This window comes from Coptis chinensis, chromosome 7 (assembly GCF_015680905.1).
Source record: "Coptis chinensis isolate HL-2020 chromosome 7, ASM1568090v1, whole genome shotgun sequence".
Classification (NCBI taxonomy): Eukaryota; Viridiplantae; Streptophyta; class Magnoliopsida; order Ranunculales; family Ranunculaceae; genus Coptis; species Coptis chinensis.
The window spans coordinates 19,588,032-19,605,676 of NC_141462.1; the positions used below are offsets into that span (position 1 = coordinate 19,588,032).

The 17,645-nt window shown below is 36.9% G+C and overlaps 1 protein-coding gene and 1 long non-coding RNA gene across 2 annotated transcripts; one reads left to right on the top strand and one right to left on the bottom strand.

Moving 5' to 3' along the window:
- The first annotated feature begins 7,565 nt into the window (after positions 1–7,565).
- On the top strand, positions 7,566–8,717 carry LOC147486476 (uncharacterized). The gene has a single exon (XM_086573744.1). It carries the CDS (start codon positions 7,566–7,568, stop codon positions 8,715–8,717), a length of 1,152 nt encoding a protein of 383 aa, XP_086429870.1.
- A 4,248-nt stretch (positions 8,718–12,965) lies between these two features.
- On the bottom strand, positions 12,966–14,822 carry LOC147486477 (uncharacterized). Its single transcript, XR_015202008.1, has 3 exons — positions 14,613–14,822; positions 14,157–14,197; positions 12,966–13,495 (listed from the first exon to the last, which is right to left on the bottom strand). It is a non-coding gene; the product is annotated as an uncharacterized LOC147486477 (long non-coding RNA).
- Between the last annotated feature and the right edge of the window lie 2,823 nt (positions 14,823–17,645).

The following is a 17,645-nucleotide window of genomic DNA, read 5'->3' on the forward strand; positions in this document are numbered from 1 at the left end:
TAGTAATAATCAATAGAACTGTTCTCTTACTCTTCCCATGGATTTAATAGAGTCTGTAGGGTTGTATATGAGACGAGAGAACACCTCCTTGCATCAAATATTTTTCTGGAAGGCACAAAACGGTGTCAAAAGTAGGATCTTTGAAGACTGCTCAAGTGGAACAATTTATTAGAGTTTGAATTGCTCATATTGTTAGGAGTATGAGACCCTGTTGCCACATTTTTTGTGAGTTTGGTTGTTGGACCAGTGAAAATAAATACTGAACTTTCCGATCTCTTAGAAGGGACAAAACATATTGCTACTTAAGAATTATGCTACCATACTCTGTTTTCTGAATTCCGTAGTTTGAGTATAAGGAGCTACTACTTAAGAATAGGATATAAGTATATATCTATATATACATATTTGTTTTCTACTGCTCGACTCCTTTTATTTATTTCTATTGGTGTATAGGATGAAAGGGACTTTTTTCGATGATACCATCCCAAAGTCATCCCCTGATGCTTACAACTACTGAAGGTGCTAGTTTTGTACAAATGATATGAGAGCTTGAGTTTAAGGACAAGTCCCATTGATTTGGAAAACAGTGTGTATTTCATTCGTGGTAAGTCCTATTTATGAAAGACGTTTTGGTGATGTTATTTTAATAAAAGATTATGTGATTGGATGTACTTGTAAGATTTCTTGTTTATATTATGGACGATTGTAAAATACCCAATAAGTGGGGGCATCTTTATGCAGGTTAAGTAGTCTCCCAAAAAGGAGGGGTTTTTTTTTTTTTTTTTTTCTTACATATGAAATAGTTTTGTAACGGTTCTTCACCATTACTAAGCTTTGCAATAAGTAATACAAAAAAGCGTTACTAATTTTATAAAAGCGTTACTAATGTTAGAAAAGAGTAACACAAAAAAGCGTTACTAACTTTATAAAAGCGTTACTAATGTTAGAAAAGAGTAACATATAAAAGCGTTACTAACTTTATAAAACCGTTACTAATGTTAGAAAAGAGTGACACAAAAAGCGTTACTATTTTTATAAAACCGTTATTGATGTTAAAAGAGTAACACAAAAAGCGTTACTAATGTTATAAAACCGTTAATGATGTTAAAAAGAGTAACACCAAAAAGCGTTACTAATTTTATAAAAATTGCTAAAGAGTAATACAATTGAGCAAAGAAAACCGTTAGTAAATATTTTAGTAACGGTTAGAAACTGTTACAATAAATAATTATGTAACGGTTATAAACCGTTACGAATATTAATATCGAATTAGCAACGCCCAAACTGTGACGCATAAAAACCGTTACAAATATTTTTAGTAATGGTTTCTGACTGTTAGGGATGTCCTATTTTGGTATAGTGGTCATTAGGTTGATAAGATTGAATTATTGGATTTCATTTTCTTGTGGTCTGTACGCTATTGATTATGGTCATTGGGTTGTGGGCAAGATTGGAGTGAATAATGTCAAACAATATCTATTGGGTTGTGGGCAAGATTGAAATGAATCATGCATGTAATCTATTTATTGGGGTGTGTGCAAGATACAGAATTGTGTAAGAAATTATGTAGTATACCAAAGGCATAATCTTTTTTAAGAAGTGTAAAATTATAATACATCAAAGTTGTGGATTTCAACTATCTTTATATATAACATAAACCAATTTGCTCTCTCACACAACTCAACTTCTCTGAATATTTTCAATTTTTCTTCCATAATTAATTTACTAGCAAAATGAATTCTGATAGTGATAATGATTATGATTCTGATTCCCAAAGAAGACGGCGTATTAAAAAGACCGCATGCATGAACAAGAAGTGTTAACGCAGTGCATCTTTTCGCAATTCAATTTAATCTTGTTACACAGCTCATATCATTGAAAACTCCAATCAACCAACTCTCTCAGATTAGTCCGTCAGACGGCTTATAGGAACAGTAATAGGGGCAACCGGAAATGCTCTCTTAAAGGCCGATTATTTTCGTGTCAATCCCCATATGATGAAGTTTTTATTTCGAAGCGCAACAAAATGAGCAGTCACCTATTCAAGGATTAGAGTGGTCTTAAAGAACATAGTGATTATTGGATGAAGAAATATGATCACGACTAATAAAACCCGATTTGTCGTCACGCGGCAAAATAATGTGTGCATTGCAAATGCTAGCAAATGGAAGCCCAACTGATTCAATGGATCAGTATTTTTGTATTACACAATTAACAACACTCTCCTTTGTTAAAATGTTTTCCAAACATGTGGTGGAGAGATTTGGTGCACAATATCTGAGATCTCCAAATGAAGAAGACGTTGCCAGATTGCTCCGTGTTGCTGAGTTAAGAGGTTTTCCTGGCATGCTTGGCAGTCTAGACTGTATGCATTGGACGTGGCAAACATGTCCAATGGAATGGGTAGGATAGTATACTGGACGACATGGATCAGCAACTCTTGTACTCGAGGCAGTTGTTTCTTTCGACATGTGGATATGGCATGCTTACTTTGGTTTACCAGGTACTAATAATGATGTTAATGTTTTTTGGCGTTCTAATCTTTTTCACAAACTAACATTAGGTTTGACCCCTTCGGCAAACTATTCTCTCATGAGTAAGGACTATACTGTCGGTTATTACTTGGCTGACGATATATATCCTCAGTTGTCTACACTAGTGAAGGCGAAAAGGAATCCTAAATCAAGAAGAGATAAATTTTTTACGTTGATGCAAGAATCTTATAGAAAAGTCGATTGAGCGAGCATTTAGGGTTCTTCAATCTATTTTGCATAACATGATTGTTGAGGAAGAAGGACATAACTATTTGAATGCTTACGTTTATGGAGACTCTGAGCCTATTATTAACCATGATTACTTTGAAAATCCTAATATAGCAGAAATTGTTCCTGACCGAAACCCCAATTTAGCTAAATTTCGCAGAGTCTTGCAACACATGGCATATGTGCATAATAGGCACGAGCATGTGGAATTAGAGCAACATCTGATTAACCATTTATGAGAATTGCGTGATCAGAATTAAGATGTTTTTATGTCGTGTATTTCCCTTTTATGTTTCCAGTGTACGTTTACATTTAAAGTTCTATGTTGTGCTGTAATTTCAATATTGCATTTTTCTTATTCTAAGTTCTACTTTGAATTAATATAATTTGAATTAATATAATGTGTGTTTTAAGAACTTGTTATTTTTTTATTTCTGGGTAATGAATGCACTAGAACTTGTTCAAATCACTTCGACTGTGATGAGGAAGATACTGATCTCATTAATGTTATTACAAAATAAAAGAAACCTCAGACTAAGGTGAAGAGTAATAACACCTTCAATGGAACAGTGACACCTTCAACATGGCGTGGATGAAAACTTGGACTACAAAATTTAAACTGAGACTTGATCACATTAGTCCACCACTCAATTTCATAATGCAATAATCATACAACATAATCAATATGATCTTAAACTTGTTCAACAAATACAAAAACATATGTAAATTAAGTTACTCACAAATTCCAAGCAAATTCAAAAATACCTACGACCAATTACAAAAAAATCAGACAGAGCCTCCTTTTTAATGTGGATATTAAATCATATCTCAAAACCTGTCATAACCTGTAAATCTCACATATATAACAACCCAACAACTATTGCTAATACCAATAGATAATTATAAGTCTAGCATCATTACAAATATGTATTGAACAATGAAATACTAATAATATAAACCATAACTGGTACTTCCTTCTCCTTGTGAGCTCGAATAACGCATGGATGGATCAGTTGATTCACCTACAAAATGAGGGACATATACCTCCTCTCTTGAGATAGATGGCCGAGTCTGAACTTGTGGGGGGATCATCTGAGTCTCAACTACTTCAGCGTATTCAGAATATGAAATGTTATTACTATTCAATTCTTGACAATTGAATTCCATGATATCATCCTTATTAGGGTACAACCCACTATTCATTTTGCTAATAATACTAGCCATAGAAGTCGTGACCTATGTTATCAATATTGGATTAATTGGCCGATTAATCTTCGATTAATCGCGTATCGCTCGTAAACCGATTAGTTTTTACCGATTTTTTTACTTTTTCTCACCGAACCGATTTAATCACTGAATTGACCGATTAATCGGCCGAGATGACCAATTTCTTGCTAAACCGAGAAAAAAAATTATTAAAAATATTGGTTTTCCATCCAAAAAAATATGTAAAATTAACAAATTAGATTCTTAAACCGTATTAATAATAATAGAACCCAATCAATATACAAAGCTAAAAGTTTACTTATTTTTCCCTCCTTAACGAAAGTTAAATATACAAATTACTGTATTATCTCTCTAATAAATATTATCGCTTCTCAATCCTCTTATTCCTTTAAATATTTAACGTAATTTTTGTGTTTGACATATTTGTAGTACTCCAAAATTGAGCTAGTTAAATGTGATTATGAGAATTTGATATTTTTTGTTGTATCTCGGATTACTGTTTAGAAATATTTGGTATGATTATACTAATATATATTTTGAAAACATCAAATATATACATCCGATATAACCGATTAAATCACCGGTTAATCACTGATTAACCAATTAATTGCATATTGCTCCTCGACCGATTAGTTTCAAAAACCAATTTTAACTGCTTAGGCCGTGACATGCATGTAGTCCTCTAAAATCGTCTTCAACTGTGCCTAAATTGATACCATAATTAAATAAATTAAATGTTGATACAAAAAATAAAATAAAATAAATTATTTAATTTACTTACTGGTGTCAAGTTGGCATCAATAGGGAGATGTGGCACCAAATCTTTGTCAATTGGTGGAACACGTAAATTAAAGATTTCACCATTACGACAAGTAATAGGGATAACCCAATTGGCTTCAGAAGTAACAACTGCCTTAACTTGTGACAGTGGGGGATATGATGAGCGATTAAGGGTTGCCCCCATCAAGCTGTGAGATACCTACATCCTCCTTAAGACCAGATGCACCAACAAAGTCCATATTCACACCTCTATAAGTTAGGGGTAGAAGCATCCCCACTGAGACACGAGCCCAATAGTCAGTATATTGCTACTCACTAACCTGTCTAATCAAGGCATCAATAGAAATGCCGCCACTGTTGTACCATTAGAGCAATATATCAGTCTGGCATCCGTTAAGATTCATATGCGAAGGGGGATCACAAGGAACTGAAGGAACGTCAATGACTTGGTGACGACAACACTCTCCTAAATACCAAATATTTACTAATGGTCCAAACAAGATGCATCGCTGACTAGTCAACTCTAATGTTTTTCGAACATATGGATGGTTTATACGTATGCATGTGGAATCTGCCCATAGTAGCCATACAATAACTCCGAGTACGAGACTCTATCTGCTGTCATGCTAGACTTAGATTACAATGAGCTTCACCCACAACCTTATGACGGTAAGTTGGACCCCAATTATTTATAGCAGGAAATTGGTCGGGCTCTTTAAGTATCCGAACGTACATGCCATTTCAAAAATAGGAATAATACCAGTACTGAACAAAAACAAATATATTAGCACATAACTAACTAATCAAATCCATTTAAAAAATAATTAACTTTAATTACCTCAATGACTTGCCACATCCCCACCACAGCTTTACTACCATTGTCAATGCCAAAACGACATACCAAGTCTAAATACCTGATCAGATGCATATATGTAGCTCCTCCCTAGTCATAACTACCGATCTCATCTTTCTAAGTAAGATTAGCTAGATTAGCTAAATAGCATCAATATTCAAAAATGGGGACCGAGTTGAGTGAGATAGGGAGTGATATAACATAAGTTGCTGTAGTGATCAGATGCTCTGTTTTGTTTGCCACTTTTAGTTAAAACTTGTACTGAATAGGAACACTTATCTTTCCACCCTCTTTCTTCTTTCCAGTTCAGGTAAAATCCTCCACTGATAGAGGGTGTGAGTTCTGAATCGGAAGTAATAAAAACCAGTTTAGCTTGGTTATAATAACCTTCCTTCCTAGTCTTAGTTCTTATGGCTTCCTCAAGCAATCCGATTCTTTTTGAAAGTCGTAGTAGTAATGGGGGGACAAGAAACAACTCCTGGATTTCTTTGTTTGGTCGAGCTGGCTCGTCAGAAACCACAATGGCGTTCAAATCCTTTTCACCAATCTTCATAGATGGTGTAGCTCAGTTCCCCTCTGACCTCATTGAGCAAGGTATAAAACAGTGGGATGAGTATCTTGTTGGATACTTCCTAGATAAAAGGCTATCCTTTCTTCCAGTAAAGGATGTTCTGGAGAAGAAGTGGAAATTAAAAGGCTCATTTGATATCACTACTGATAAGGACCTTTTTTACATGAATTTTACGAGTTCAAAGGACCGGCAGATGGTGCTGGATGAAGGACCAATCTTTATTGCGAACCGAGTGTTTGTGGTTAAACCATGGACAGTTGAGGTAGAGAATTACAAAAACAAGGTTGCTTCAATCCCTCTCTGGGTGAAGCTACTGGATGTGCCGAAGGAAATGTGGACATTTGATGGGCTTTCTTACCTTGCAAGTCTGGTAGGAGGGACGCCAATGTTTATGGACGACGCAACACCGAAGAGGAAAAGATTATCCTTCGCAAGGTTCTGTATCGAATTCCCAGTGAATTTTGAGTATAAAGACTCTATAAAGGTTAAGGCTGGAAATCGAGAGGTTGAAATTCCTCTTGAGTATCCATGGAAGCCATTGTCTTGTTCAAAATGCAATAAGTTTGGACATGCCACCGATAAGTGCTCTGGCAGAACAACGAGGATATGGCAACAGAGGAGGAGAGAGCCAAATAGTGGCGCTGAAGCAATGCCAAGTCAAGGAAATGAAGGCAGAGGTTCAGGGCATGCACAAGGGGACACTTCAGGACAAGAAGTAGTATGGGAAGGAGCAACTGCTCTAGCAATAGTAACAGTAAGTGAAGAGCGAGAAGTGACTGTAAGAACTGGAAATCAGAATGAGATAGAAGACTTTCAGAGTGAAGAGGTTGGGCTACAAAATCAACCAAATCAAAGTGAGACAGCGCTGTCATCAAGTATAAATCTGGTTTCCCCTGGGCGAATTGAGTGTACATTTGAAAATCTTAATACTGAAGGAGCTCAAGCAGTCATGCAAACACCTATTCAACAAATCAGACCAGTGCACCCTGATGAAGGTAATTTTTGTGCTGAAAGGAACATTTTCGAGGAGCTTGCAGATTTGGAAGATGATGATATATCGGATGCCGAGCCTAAACTGTTTGGGGACAAGGACTCCACTCCACGACCACTACAAGAATTTGGTGTGACTACCTCGGTACAAACAAGAGCTCAGAAGAGAAATGAAGTTGAACAGAAGAAACAGTCAGAGAAGAAAGGTAGGGGCAGATCAAAAGGGAATGGGAAGAAGAGGAGACAGTAACCAATTCCAATGATTAAAATAGGTAGTTGGAATGTTAGGGGGTTAAATGACTTCACAAAGGCAAAACAGTTGAATAAATTTCTTGTAGAGAATAAGATTAGTTGTATAGGTATTTTGGAAACAAAAGTACGCATGGAGAATTTTAGTACCATTGCAAGTTTGGTATGTCCTTATTGGGCTACAGAGCATAATTACTCATCGGATAAATATGGCCGAATCTGGATTATATGGGATAGGAATTTATTGGAAGTTCAAAAGGAGGTGGAAGGGGATCAATTCATACATTGTAAGGTTTCTAGTAGGCAGTATGGGTTTACCTTCCTGTTAACGGTAGTATATGCGAAGAATAAAAGCCATGAAAGACTAATTCTGTGGGACGAGTTAAAAGCCTTAAGTGCAGGGATTCATGGTCCATGGTGTATAATGGGAGATTTTAATAACGTCTTGTTCTCACATGAAAGAATTGGCGACTCGGCAGTTCACCCTAGAGAGACGCAGCCTTTTGCAAGTTGCTTAAATGTAGCAGGGCTATTTGACCACTCGGCTTCAGGATGTTTTTTCACGTGGAACAGTGGAGGGGGAAATATTATAAAATGGTCCAAAATTGATAGATGCCTTGTCAATGTAGCTTGGTCAGCTATTGTGTTGGCTACAAAGGTGGAAGTCTTAACGCAAGGATGTTCAGATCATTGTCCGCTGTTGATGACGTTCCAAAACTCCTTCAGAAGCCACCCCCCGTTTAGATTTTGCAACTTCTGGATGAAGCACCAAGATTTTGAAGAAACTCTTAAAGTGTGCTGGGACATTACAACTAATAGCAGCCCCCCGTATATGTTAACAAGAAAGCTGAAAAATTTGAAGCTAGTTTTGAAAGGTTGGGCAAGGAATTTTTGCTATGATACTCAGAGAATAGTGGCTGAAACGAGAGTGCAATTGAAGCAAGTCCAAGAAACACTTCACCAGAATCCACTGGATTGCTCCCTCAGTGCAAAGGAGTTTGAGTTGCGGGAAAAGCTTTGTTATTTGATAAAACTGGAGGAAGCTGATATTTTCCATAGGACTGATATTGACTGGTTGTCGTTCGGGGATAAATGTAGTGCCTATTTCTTTAATGCACTAAAGGAAAAGAATACTCGAAGCCATGTATGGGATATCATTGATGCACATGGTATTCGAAGAGAGGGAAGAGAGCCAATAGCTAATGCTTTCCTGCAGTACTACTATAATTTACTGGGAGTCCCCTCGGCTGTCTCCTGTGATTCTGGGTTTCTCTATAACTTGTAAGTGAAGGAGATTAATCAGAGTACAAGCCGATTTCTAGAGTCTCCGATAACTGATAAGGAGATAAAGGAAGCTCTCTTTGCCATGGAGGATAATAAAATGCCTGGACCAGATGGCTTCAATGCATGCTTCTTCAAAAACAGTTGGGCTACTATTATGGCTGATTTCACCAGCGCTATCAAATACACGTTTCTTCAAAAGAAATTGATAGGAGGAATAAATTCCACTCTCTTCTGTCTTGTGCCGAAAAATAAGAATGCTACGACTGTGGGCTCGTTCAGGCCCATAGCATGCTGTAATATTGTATACAAGTGTGTATCAAAGGTTCTAACCAACAGAATGAAGACTTGTATATCCTCCTTAATCTCAAGTACACAATCAGCTTTTATACTGGGGAGGTCAATTCAAGATAACCTGTTATTAGCTCATGAGTTGCTAAGGGGTTATTCTAGGAAACATGGTCAGAAGAGATGTGCTATCAAGCTTGATATAAAGAAAGTCTATGATTCGGTGTCTTGGCAAGCAGTAGAAGCTATTTTGCATAAGTTTAAGTTCCATCTCCTATTCATTGAATGGCTACATATGTGCTATGCTTCTCCTTCGTACTCAGTACTGGTAAATGGGACTCCGGAAGGGTATTTTGAAGAGAAAAGAGGGCTTCGACAGGGTGACCCAGTCTCTCCTTATTTGTTTGTGCTAGTCATGGAGATCTTGAGTGCTCTTCTTTACAAAGGGCTTCAGCATAAAATAATCAGTGCTCACTCCAAATGTAGGAAATTGGAGATATCTCATCTTTGCTTTGCCGATGATGTCCTAATATTCTGCAAAGGTGATATGGAATCTATGCTGGCTATAAAAGACATATTGCAGGACTTCTCTCAGGCTACCGGGCTTCAGTTTAGCAATGAAAAGACTACTCTCCTAACGGGTAGCATGTCAGAAGAAGAAGGACGAGAATTAGTGGCAGTTATGAATATTTCTCTGGTAGCTCCCCCCTGTTACCTATTTAGGGATGCCTCTTACGGCCACTAGACTTGGTATAAGAGAATGTTTGCCTCTAATTGAAAAGATCATAGAGAGAATCTCAAATTGGAATAATAAAGACCTAAACAGAGCCGGAAGAATACAATTGGTGAAATTTGTTCTAGCATCATTCCAAACCTATTGGGCGAAGACATTTGTGTTGCCAAAAACAGTGATTGAGAAGGTGGGGAAGCTGTGCAATAGGTTCATATGGGCAAGGCCAAATATGGATAGGAAGATGCATCATGCTAGTCATGCTACTCTCAGATTTGACAAGGATCAAGGAGGGCTTGGTCTTGTGGACCCAAAAGTTTGGAATCAAGCTGCATACTGTGCTTGCAAAATCAGATTGTTTGTGGGTTAGATGGGCATGGCAGCAACACATAAAGCACAAGCAGTTTTGGACTATGAAGGTGTCGAGGGATTGCTCCTAGGTGTGGAGAGGGATTTTGAAACACCGAGAAGTCGCATGGAAGTTTGTTAAATATTGTATAGCGAATGGCAATGGTACTAGTTTCTGGCATGATCCATGGTGTTCAGGGCCTCTATACTTGAATAACCAAGCCAGAAGCTTGTTAGGCAATATCGTCCCAGAGGATGCGAAGGTGTCCGCAGTTTTAAGAGAGGGGAGATGGTCAAGTTGTATCATTGATATGCCGGAGGGTGAGGTAAAGGATTGGATTATGGGAACTGAGATAAACTCCTACATTGATGAGGATCAGGTGACATGGACCCTAAGCAATACAGGAGCTTTCACTACTTCCTCAGCTTACTCTGTACTGAAAAGAGTGCGAAGTAAGGTAAAATAGTTTAAGATTGTGTGGGGGAAATACACTGTACTGAAGCACTCCTTTACCACTTGGCAGCTGTTTTTGGGTACTCTCCCAACTTAGAACAAGTTAAGGGCAAAGAGGGTGATAGTGCAATCAAAGTGTTGCTTGTGTGGGGTTCACGAAGAGAGTTCAGCTCATCTCTTCTTTGATTGTCCGTTCTCAAAACTGGTCTGGCAGAATTTCAAGATAGCCATGGGGCTGCTAGAGATGGTGCGAGCATCACATAATGAATGGTACTACTTGATGAGACTGTGTAGAGCAAACACCTTATCTTTTGAAGTGATAAGAGCCTTTACCTATGCGGCAGTCCAAACCATTTGGAATGAGCGGAACTGGAGGTTGAAGAAAGATAGATTTCGGTCAGCAGATGTGGTGAGCCAGAAAGTCTTGAGCAGTATGAAGATTTATATGGGTAAAACGCCGGAGCAGGTAAAGGAGGAGGAGGCTACGAAAGTGTTACTAGCGAGACTGGGAATAGGAGTTACGCTAAAGCAAAGAGAGGAGATATGGGTAAAATGGAGTGAACCACCTGATGGGTTAGTAGTTCTGAATTCAGATGGATCGATACAAAAAGGAAGGGCCAGCTATGGTGGAGCGGTAAGAGATAGGAATGGAGATACTCTAATGGCTTATAATGGCAGCTCAATGAGAATGTCAGTTCTGTACCAGGAGCTGTTGGGAGTACAAAAAGGGCTAGAAGGCGTGGCAAATATGAGGATTAGCAAAATTCAAGTGTAGTCGAATTCTCTGAGGGCGATATGAATTTTGGTGAAGGAGGAAGAGGTGCCATTGCACTGCCGGAACATAGCTGCTCATATACAAGCTGAGATTTTGAAGTTCGAGATAGTAACTTTCAAGCATGTATTTTGCGAGGGTAACCAAGTAGCAGATTATCTATCTAAGCTAAGTAGGCAATTTTGTAATGAGTGTGTGTACTTTATTCCACCGCTGGATCACAAATTTAATGATTTGATCCTAGCGGATAAGGAAGGAAAGATGTATCTGCGAGTATCTTAGTCCCATAAATAAAGGTTGGGGAGCCCAAAACCCCTAGTTATTTCAAAAAAAAAAAAAAAAAAAAAAAAAAAAAAAAAAAAAAAAAAAAACTAGATATCCCAAACGAACCTTGCTGTGGGAGTTTGCTAACAATATATTTCCAATAACATACAACATGAAAGCACGAAACCCTATTTCCCTTTCATTAACACCATCTTGCACTGCATAAGCTGTTTACATATCTAAATGACTGAGTTTGATGCTGCCGCTATAAATCTCACCCCCTGTTAAAAAAGGTAAATATTTGACAACCTCATCAAATAACTCATATTTTGAATCAAATGCTATAATCTTTCCTCCTCTAACATGCAACCCCGTAAGCATTGAGATCTCAAGTGGCGTAAAGCCTATCTCGCCACATGGAAAATGAAATGTGTGGGTAGAGTCTCACCATCTCTCTACAATTGCTTCAACTAACTGTCTATCAGACTTTTCAATGTCAATTTGAGCAAAGACATCAAAACCAACATTCTAAAGCATCGATTGAAATTCTCCAAAGTTCACTAGGCTCAACCATTCCATAATAGGGGCCAAAGTCCCTTTCTTACCGACTTTTTCTTTTATTCCACCACATTCACGAAGAGTAAAAGATATGTGTGTACTTTTCTCTACAACAACACGGTGATAAGAACTAGGATCAAACTCAAAATAAGAAGTCCCTAAACATATATCTTCTGGATTTGGGGCATTTGGTCCCCCTGATTTTTTCGACTTTGTACCCTTACCTCTGAAGTTTGTGTAAAATGCCAGACATTGTAACTAGTGAGAAATAAAGTAACACCAAAATCAAACATAATTTATAATATGAAACTAAATAAATGGGTCTTGCATTACGACAAATAAAATTAAGTGCGAGTTATGATATAGCACAAAACTAGATAATATGGCATTATAACAAATAAAATTAAGTGTCGCATTAAACTACCTAGACTTTATCTTCATTTTCTTTCTACTGTTGGTATGACAAGTTCAATTCGTTCCACCATTTCATTTAGCATGATCTTTCTTGGTTTGCAAAATGCTTCAGTCTAAAAACGGGCAAATGCTCCTAGTTTAACAGATGTCCTTATGACTAAAAGGATCATATTAAGGGTGATTTAACAAGCCATGCAAGTTTTTAGGTGAGTTTTGTGCCAGTATAGACTAAATCTCCATCTGGGATCAGGTGGATCACATACACTTCTTTGTTATTGGATCTTCCTCTAATGATCATACTCTTAGGGAGGATTGTAAACTTTTTGGTTTGTTTTAATGAAAATGGTAGGGTTAGCCTCAACCCAAAAAATCCCATGCAAGTGTGAAGTGTCTCTGTGCCTGGAGGATTTACTAATTCAATATAGATCCTTTTAGAGTCTTAGGCTCACTTATTATTTTTTAACAAATGTTTGAGAAGCATACAAAAGGATACTAACACATCATTTACCAAATTAGGTGGATGTATTGCTGAGACTTAGACAATGTGTTTCTAACCTTGGCTTCGAATGAAGGAGCAGCTCGCTCTTGGATTTCTTTGCGTAATATGTATTGAGAATCCAAGTCAAAGTGCTTGAAGAACTGGCTTGCAGGGAAGTTATTAGTGACTAAATTGTCCCACAAAAACTTGTAGCACATCAATTGAAACCTACCATGGTTTTATAACACATCGTTATAAATTAACAAAAATCTAACCAAATTATAAAAGCAGAATTGTCTACGATAAGAAAGTGAAAGCAAAACACACTTCCAATTCTTTGTTGAGGTTCACTTGGAAGTGTCAATTTAACTCGAGTTTTTGTATCTACAAAAGACGGTATCCGTGTAGTTTCTTTGACAGTCATTCAAATTTCATCAATCACTCCCTCAATCCAAACATCCTTTATTATACCTAATCTGAAAACAAGCAAAATTACGTTCTTAGAACATCCATATTCATATATCCATCTTCTTCAATGTAATGCAAAATTGGATTGTTGCTACATCAAATGCTCTAGAATATTCAGGTCAAAAAGTTTGTAATCCATCCATTTATCTAGCTATATATCTATATATATGAAGCCTCACTAATAAAGTTTCAACGACACATAAGATGAACTTGGGAAAACCATTTACTCTCTAAAGCACATTGCATATTCGTCCCGGCATCCGGTAAAAATCTATAAACGGCCCTCATCCTGCAGATTTATAATACTGTGTGAACCTGTCCCTGTTGTGATTCGAACATCATTAATACCTTCTCCATAGGTGACTGAACTTTAGCACCAAAGATAGACCCAGCTCTGCTATAAAACTACACCAATCCATTATTAAAATTATCTAGGATCATGTGCGGTACTTCTTTTTTCTGACCATTGTAAAGTCTACCATGAAACAATAAAATCTCGCAAGATAGTGCATAAAGCATAACTAGGCAGGATGTGGTTTCATCTTCAGGTACTAGAGATAATTTATATCTCAAACCAGCCTAACGAAATTAAAGTTCAGTTTTAAAAGCAAATTGCACCAATAGGAGTCAAAGATGAAATACAGCGTAAATAATGATATTCCAACTTACAGGGCAACTCACGGGTTAAACCGTCCATGAATAACTGATTTCTGCCAATAATAAAATTCATGAACTTTTTAGCCCAAATATCTTCAATGATCGCATTAAGGGCTTGAATAATTAGTCGAGTAAACTCCCCAGACGAGTGTCGAACACACACGAAAAGGGGTGCACAACCAGTTTGACAATATTATGCTATGAAGATACACAAACAAGTGACCTTGTTTGTTGAATCTAGAAAAGATCTATGAAATGGACTAGAAAAGATGAACAAGTCCCAATAGTCTCAATGACCACAAAAACATATATTATGGAATCAATGGCAACACAAGCATATACTAAGCACAATATACACGACTGAAGAAATATTCTCAAAACTATACTAATTCCAATTCCATCAATGAATAATACCTTCATTTCAGCTCAAAACTCACAAAAAAAATATAAAGTTCATCAAAATCATACCTATTTGTGGAAGTGGCGATGAAAGATCCAAATTTCGGCGCCAATGCTAGACTTCTATTTTTCTCGCGCCAAAGTGGTGTTGAAGAGTGAGAGTAATTTTTTTTTTCGGTGTTTTGTTGTTTTTTCTTTTTGAGAGAGAAAGGGTAAAATGGGAGATAATTATCTACATGCATGTGGAGTGGCATTTACAAAAACCTGGTTTTTTTTTTCTTGCTCGCCACTGCTGATGGCGGATAACAAAGGTCGATATTTAACGATATTATTGTGGATAACAAATAACGATATTTAACAAAGTTGATATTTTGGCTGCACGCCAGTATCACTGGCGGCAAAAAAAACAAACCATTGGGTCTGATTTCGCTATCCCACTAGCGGTATACACTGTGCTATTGTGGTTTGGTGTTTTGCTGCACCAAACCATTGGACTTAGCCTAAGAAGTTATATGGTTAAAGCCCAAGTTTTAAGGAGAAAAAACTTTTTTAAAGCTGAAAAGTCAAAGTCAACGCGGGCAGAAATAGAGCATAACAGTTAACATAACTTTCGCAGGCCATATCTTTGGATTTCGACCTCGGAATTGGGCCTATTATATGTCAAAACAACCGGCTCAAAAAGGGCTTTCTAATGGTCTAGGCTTTAATCCAATAAGAGGAGTAAAAATAGATGTAAAGGGTGTTACAATAATTTATATTAGATAAACCCTTTTTGGACTTAAGTAATTAGGTTTTGGGCTTGATTTAGTGGCCCAAAACATAGCTCCAAAGCCCATACACGAAATTATAAACCTAGCCATCTCCTATATAAAGAGGACTAAGGCAAAACTCTAAGTATCACCTACCACTTCTCTTAAGTTTAACCTAGTTTATGTTTTATTAGCCTAGCCACCATTAATACAATTCAAGTTATTTATATTCCTTTAATTATGTCTTCTTCTTATTATTTATTCCATGATAGTCTAATGAACCATAGCTAAACCTCCATTAGAGGGGTTTGATTGAAGCTTTGATGAAGACTTGATGTGTTAGTATAGAATAGTTGAATTTAAGAGCTTCAAGTCTAGGGTTGTCTATTTAGCAATAAGTAAAATACACCTAAACGAGGGTAGTTCATTCACCATGAGAATGAGTTTCAACTTCCTCTCATGCTAATTATTAGTTGGCTAGAGATACCATGAATAATTAAGGATAAAAAGACCTAACCTTTATGTTGAACCTTGTGTGAAAACATTAAGATTAGGGTTGCAACAAACTCTATACTAGTATGTTAGGGATTAATCAAAGTGGATTTCAAATCTCCCTAATTCCTTCTTCATATTCATATCTTATTATTTAATTGTCATAGTTTAATTTAGAATATATTCCATATTAGTTTTCACCATATTAGAATCATTACTCTCGTGATGTTTAATTGTTAATCACTAGTGGAATTAGTATTTTCTAAGCAACTAGGAGTTGAACGAATTCTTACTCTAGTTTTATTGCATGATAATTGAGAGTAGAACTTTGATATCAAAAGATGCAAATTATAGTTTACTTCTTCCTTGTATAATTTAGCTAAGTAGGAGTAAAAGTGAAAATTTAATTCTATCAAGGGGTCTCAAGCATTAAATGCAAAGAGTTTAGCAGCAATAATTTTAAGCTATCGATACTAAAAGAACATAGCTCCATCTATGATAGGGGAACATACTAACCATGTGCCAATCACTACAGGACTGGTTTGATGTTGAGCCTTCCAAAGAACTTGAAGTTACAAAAAATGCATTTGAAGTAGAGATATTCAAGGGGACTAAGAATAAAATTTGTAAAGAGAAAGAGAAAAACCTTGGTCGGAACAATAAGACGTGCCTTCATCTTCATATGCAACCACTTCAACATTGTTCTACGACAAAGTAAACGCACAAAACTTTAATAAACCCCCCTAAACTACAGAATATTCTTGAAGAAACATAATCTAGTTACCTGGAATGGTAGGTCTGAGTTTCGTTCTTCCATGATCTTCAAACATATAGAACTTCGTCCCCCCCCTGACCGGAAGCTATAATAGCAAAACAGCTCAAATCATATTAAAGTAACAAATAATATGTGGCAGTATCGAGGGTTGGGAAAAGAGATTCGCAAATTCATGAAAGAGGAGTGGATAATGTTTTGTTCATCAGAAGAAGAGTTCTTCACAAAACATACCGATATAGGAAAGAGAGAAGGCTTACCTGAGTCAAGCTTCCAATAAGAACTGATCAAGATAGATGTTTTCCATCTTTTGGAGAGAGAGAGGAATTGGAGAAATGGGAGACCGAAGGATTTTGGAAAGAAAAATTCTAGAGTGAATGACAGTACAACACTGTGTGTGAGGAAGAAGAAGAGGTAAGAGGCAAAGGGTTTTTTTTGTTTAATTTCACAAACACGGTGTCTGAGGAAGTAGATGAGGTAAGAGGAGAAGGTTTTTTTTGTTTGATTTCACAATTAAAACTCCTAATTAATTCCTAATCCTACTCACTCTGTGGATTGTTGACCCTCGATTTATCCCCCCTCATATTGAATCTCAGCCGTTGGCTATCAAGACTGCCCTGTTTTGTTAAGTAGATGCCTCCTTTTTAGGTTTTTGTCCATCTAGCAATGATGCATTTGGAAAAAAGAGTTATAGGCCAGAATGAATAATGTGAACACTTTTTCAATCAACCATTTTTATTTGTCAAATCAAAGATGGTTGCGGTTTCTAAATAAATAATCCCCCATCCATCCTATAGGTGAGTAATTTAGGCCAGATGGGAGCATTTACACACTCTTCCCTAACTCATGGGTGAGTAAATTTAGGTGTGATGGTGCGATTACATGTATGAGTATAACAACTCAGCTCATTTCTTCTATATTACCTTATTTTATGTGAAAAATATGTCAGATAGCTAGAGAACGCTCAGGGGCGAGGTTGTAACTTTACCCTTACCACTTGATCTAAACAATGAAATACATGCCAAAGGTTTATGTTGAAGCATATGGGGCGTGTGATAACCCGTAAAAACTAATACTTGATTTCTCTAA